Genomic DNA, 4,772 nt, shown 5'->3' on the forward strand with positions numbered 1-4,772 from the left:
ATGAATCGCAGGTGAGATCCAGCTGACAACCAAGAATAGCCACCACAAGTCCACCCCTTATCAACTTGACACACAATCACACGTCCCTCATGTCATGCTTGGCTTCCAAATGAATATAATAAGAAGGTCATAATTGCAAATGAATAATATATTTAATCAGGACATATTTGTGCCTAACATGATATAACTATCCCTCGTACAACTACAAATGTATGACAAATATATAATAGGTAGAAATGTCCCTTGACGGACATTCTTTTAGTATCGAGAACTTAAATATGATAACCACTGATATGTTCTTGATTGATGTAATAAACCAATGACAGAAAACACAAATTTCTGTACAAACACATTTGTAGCAAATTATAGCAGAAACAATCATATCAGTTTTAATCCTGGTTTCTACAACTGGCAACATGGCCTAAGCTGGAATCTATAACTACGTTCCTCTGTGTTTCCACCACCCTCAAGAGGCATCTTAGAAGGTCTTGGTTCATTTCCTAAAGGAGTGACACACACTTTCTTTCCTGAAGGGTTTGTGCCCTTTGTCATCCCGCCTAAATTAGGTTGTTGTAGTTTCCCATTAACTCTAATCACAGGACATGGTGGCACCAAGCGTATCTGGAGCAATGGAGCCCTCCCTGTTGGTCCTCCAATGGACCACCTCCTTGGTTGGTGCTTTAGTCCCTGGGAGCCCTGAGTGGTCCAGCCAGTCACATTGTTCTTCCAATGGGGTTGCAATGCCCTTGTGCCTCTCCAGTCCACCAAGCTCAGTCCAATGGATGGCTTCGAGCATCCTCATCTGTATTGGTCAGATCTTGGCAGAACCTCACAGGGAGCAGCCATACCAGGTTCCTGTCAGCAAGCACCTCTTGGCAATAGCAATAGTGTCTAGGTTTGGTGTCTTCAGACAGGATGGATCCCCAAGTAGAGCAGTCCCCATATGGCACTTTCTTTAGTCTCTGCTCCATTTTTGTTGTTGTTGTTGTTTTTGGTTTTTTTCCCCTGTCTTTCCTGTGGACAGGAACATTTCTGGGTTAAACACTTTGAGATGAGTGAGTGGCCACATCCCTTACTGGGGGCTGTGTCTTTCTACCGGAGGGGGCCTCTACAGGTTCCATCTCCCCCTCTCTAAGCATTTCAGCTAAAGTAATCCCCCTTGGGTGCTGGGAGCCTCTCCCTTCCCTGGTGTCTGGGACCCTGCAGTGGCTATGACCAGTTCCTTATCCCCCACTGTGACATATTTATATTCAATTTCCTGACCATCTGTACATTTCTTTCTCTCATTCCCTTCTATACCAGATCCTACTGCCATTTTATCCCTGCTCCTCCTCTTTTCTTCCCAGGTCCCTCTCTCTCCACCTCCCACAAAAAGCTGTGCTTAAGGTTGAAAACTAACAAGTGTATTATTGTCTAGAATATAAAAGCAGTATTCAAAAATCAACAAGAAAATGAGAAAAAAAAGGGGGGGGATAGGAGAAAAAAAAGGAAATCCAAATACATACAAACTATACAGAAATAGCCAGCCTCATAAACAGTTAATACATAACCAGGGGATATAGTCTTGAACATTGGGTTTATTTGTTTTCCACCATAAAGTGAAAGTTCCTAGGCACTTCGAGAGAGAACACAAAACTCAATGACTGAATTACATCTCCATCCACAAATATGCCATTTTAAATTTTTTAATTGTATTTAAATTTTAAAATACTAAATAATTCCAGTATTCTCATGGTCTTGGAACCCGACCAATGTACACAATCGTTCTACTCCCTCCCAACTTCACTGCCTGGTACTGTTTTTGTTTGTTTGTTTGTTTGTTTGTTTTTGTTTTTGTTTTTTGGCTCTATGTCTGTCTCTGTGTCTCTATGTCAGCACACAAGGGAAAGGCTAGAGAACCCAAAATGATAATCTGTTGTATACATACTTATGAACAAATGGGCCTTCTAGAACTCTAGACAGCCAGAGGCAAACACATTAATGACAAAAACCTGAGCATTCACTTAGCATGGAAGAAACCACAGTCACGCTGTTTGGTTTTGATTTTTTTTTTCCTTTTTCTTTTTATTATCTTTAATCCTGCTTTTGACAGTCCAGTCTTTATCCCCTTCTTTGTTCCCAGCACGCCCCTCCCCCACAGTTCCTCATCCCATTCCTCCCTCCCACTGTCACCAAGAGATGGTATCCCCACTCCCCACCAGCACACCCCATCCCACCAGGCCTCCCCACTCTCTGGGGTCTCAAGTCTCTACGGGGTTAGGTGCATCTTCCCTCACAGAGGCTAGACCAGGCCATCCTCGGCTGTATATGTCAGCTTTAGTTGCCAGAGGCCTATCTACCCCTTCCTCGGCTTCTTGCCTTCCTGGCCCAGTTCCTTGGGGTGACTGCTCTCCCAGGGTCTTTTAGAACCGCCATGCTGTTTTGCTTCTGCCAAGAACTTGTCCAAACCAAAAGGATCCTGCTCAAATTTTACTGGTCCTTCTCGGCCTGTCTGTCTACTGTCTGAACCAGAGAACGCCTTCCCGGGAACGAATCTGTTGGTCTTCAACCTGGTCCGGAGGTCATCAGCGTCCATGTCCCTGTCCAGACCTTTACTGGGCCTGTAGATACTCTGAGCCGCATCTTTGCCACCTCTCGAGGCCTGATCATAAACATTGTAAATTCTGTCTTCTCCACCTGCAAACCCACTGTCCATACCCTTGGATTGGTCGAAGAGCCTTTGGTCATACTGGACTTCATTGGAGGTTCCGGAATTGACCACACCAAGAGCAATGACTTCACTGATATCTCGAATTTCATTTCTCCGTGGCTTTGACCTCTTCTGGGGCGCTGCCCTGGAAAGGTTCCGGTCCCGCTGCCTCTCTTTCTGCCTGTCATGGCGGACTTGATCCCTTTCTCGGGCCTCTCCGTCCTCTTTTTTCCCATGGGGTTTCATCCCGGCTCTCCTCTCCCTGGCTCGCTGGGCCATTTCTCGAAGCTTCTCTTCGTGTTTCTCTTTTTCTCTTTGAGCCTTCTTTTTCTCCAATTGGGCTCGCATTTGCACATTTTCACGAGCCTTGCGCTCAGCAAGGTATACCACTTCTGCCAGTCTGGCAAACTTTCCATTTACAGGTGTAGGCTGCAACCCTCCTCCATCAGCAGCCACCTGTTTCTCCAATGGGACCGTATAACCCTTCGAGTTCTTCCAGTTGGGTATACAAGGCGGGATCTTCCACTCCTGCTGTTCTTTAACAGTCGTCTTCCGCGTGGGAGAGTGCATGACAGGTGCCGGAGGAGAAGGTGGTCCACGAGGAATTTTCATACTCATCTGGAATCTTGGAGGCTCCACTGGGTCTTTCTGCATTTCTGAGATCCGCACGACACTCTGTTTAGCTCCAGAACTGAACGCTCCTCCTTGCTGAGATGGCGTGTAGCGCACATACTGAGCAGGAGCCAGCTTGTCACCTATGTGAAATGGCATGGCGGCGGCAGCCTTTGATATTATCTTCTGCAAGACCACCCTTGTCTTCTCTGTGATCTCTGTAATGGTCTCTTCACCTGGCCTTCGCAGGTCTGGGCCGTCTGCATCCAGAACCTCCTTTGGAGCCAGGTCAGTGTGTTCGCTGTAAATGACCTTGTCTTTGGACGCTCCATGTAGAACGATGGCATCACATTTAAGGTTCCCTTCAGGATCCAACTGAATGGCCAGTGCATTCGACATTTTGTTTCTTTGCCCCACGTCCAGAGGATACTGGACCGCGTGGATTTCTGGGAAAGCATCTCCATCTCCAAAATCCTCTAGCGATTGTGGAATCCTCAATGTGTGGAATCCCCAATGTGTGGAATCCAGCTTTTCCTGAACCCATATCCTGGAGGCTCTCTTCGACAGGAGACCAGCGAGGAGGTCTGCTGTGATCTTGCCCGTTCTTCAGCTTCCAGCTGCTTCTGTGGTGACTGAGTAGGCTCAGGTAAAAATATGGCGAGCACCATCTTCTCTGAAAGAGGACTGACACGGGGACGAGGATTCTTTCTCTCTCAGATAAGCTTTTTCTGAATACCCTGGCTGCCCTGGGACTCTTTCTGTAGACCGAGGCTGTCCAAGATCTGATACCCACTTGCGTCTACTTCCCAACTGAAAGGCAGCAAGGAGAGACTACCACTGTGCCTCACTTTGGGCAGAGTGTGCCTATAAATGTGTCTCTTCAAAGCCCCGCCTCCACAGGGACACACCTCCTCCAACAAGGCCACACCTCCTAAGAGTACCACACCCTGGGCCAAGCATAATCCCATCACCACACCAATAAAACAAACAAAAGGACAACTGTTTTTCCTTATTATGTTACTTTTTATTAATCATTCCAATCGCTTACACCTCAAATGACATCCCCACCAGCACTCCTTCTGGGTTACCCCTCCATACCATCAACCCCATCTCACCCACCCTCTCCCCTCTCTCCTTTGCCTCTATGACTGTGCTACCATACCCACACACCTACACTCTCCCTCCCACCCCTCCAGCATCCCCCTATGCTGAGCCATCAAGTCTTCCCCGGACCAAGGGCCTCCCCTCCCATTGATGTCAGATAAGGCCATCCCCCTGCTACCTATGTATCTGGAGCCATGGATCCCCCAAGATGCTATTTTTAAAGTTTTACTTATTTCTTAAATCTGAGGATATTATATAATTCCATCCTTCTCCCTCTACCCTTCCAACCTATCCAATGAACACCGCTCTTTTTACTCCCTCCCAACTTCACTGCCTCTTATTCTTTTTATTCTCTCTCTCTCTCTCT

General features: G+C 46.9%; 1 protein-coding gene across 1 annotated transcript; it reads right to left on the reverse strand.

Moving 5' to 3' along the window:
- Window positions 1–2,335: 2,335 nt before the first annotated feature.
- Window positions 2,336–3,969, reverse strand: LOC110284569 (SNW domain-containing protein 1-like). The gene is made up of 2 exons (XM_021150328.1): window positions 3,815–3,969; window positions 2,336–3,782 (listed from the first exon to the last, which is right to left on the reverse strand). Exons 1-2 carry the CDS (start codon window positions 3,967–3,969, stop codon window positions 2,336–2,338), a joined length of 1,602 nt encoding a protein of 533 aa, XP_021005987.1.
- Window positions 3,970–4,772: the final 803 nt, after the last annotated feature.

The sequence above is a fragment of the Mus caroli genome, unplaced genomic scaffold, assembly GCF_978045245.1.
Source record: "Mus caroli unplaced genomic scaffold, Mus_caroli_1 scaffold_19, whole genome shotgun sequence".
NCBI lineage: Eukaryota > Metazoa > Chordata > Mammalia > Rodentia > Muridae > Mus > Mus caroli.

Excerpts from the sequence above, each read along its gene's own strand:
- LOC110284569 (XM_021150328.1), bottom strand. The coding sequence starts at position 3,969 with ATGGTGCTCGCCATATTTTTACCTGAGCCTACTCAGTCACCACAGAAG. Across the intron at positions 3,783-3,814 it reads AAAAGCTGGATTCCACACAT|GCTAGAGGATTTTGGAGATG; the intron begins TGGGGATTCCAC and ends GATTCCACAATC.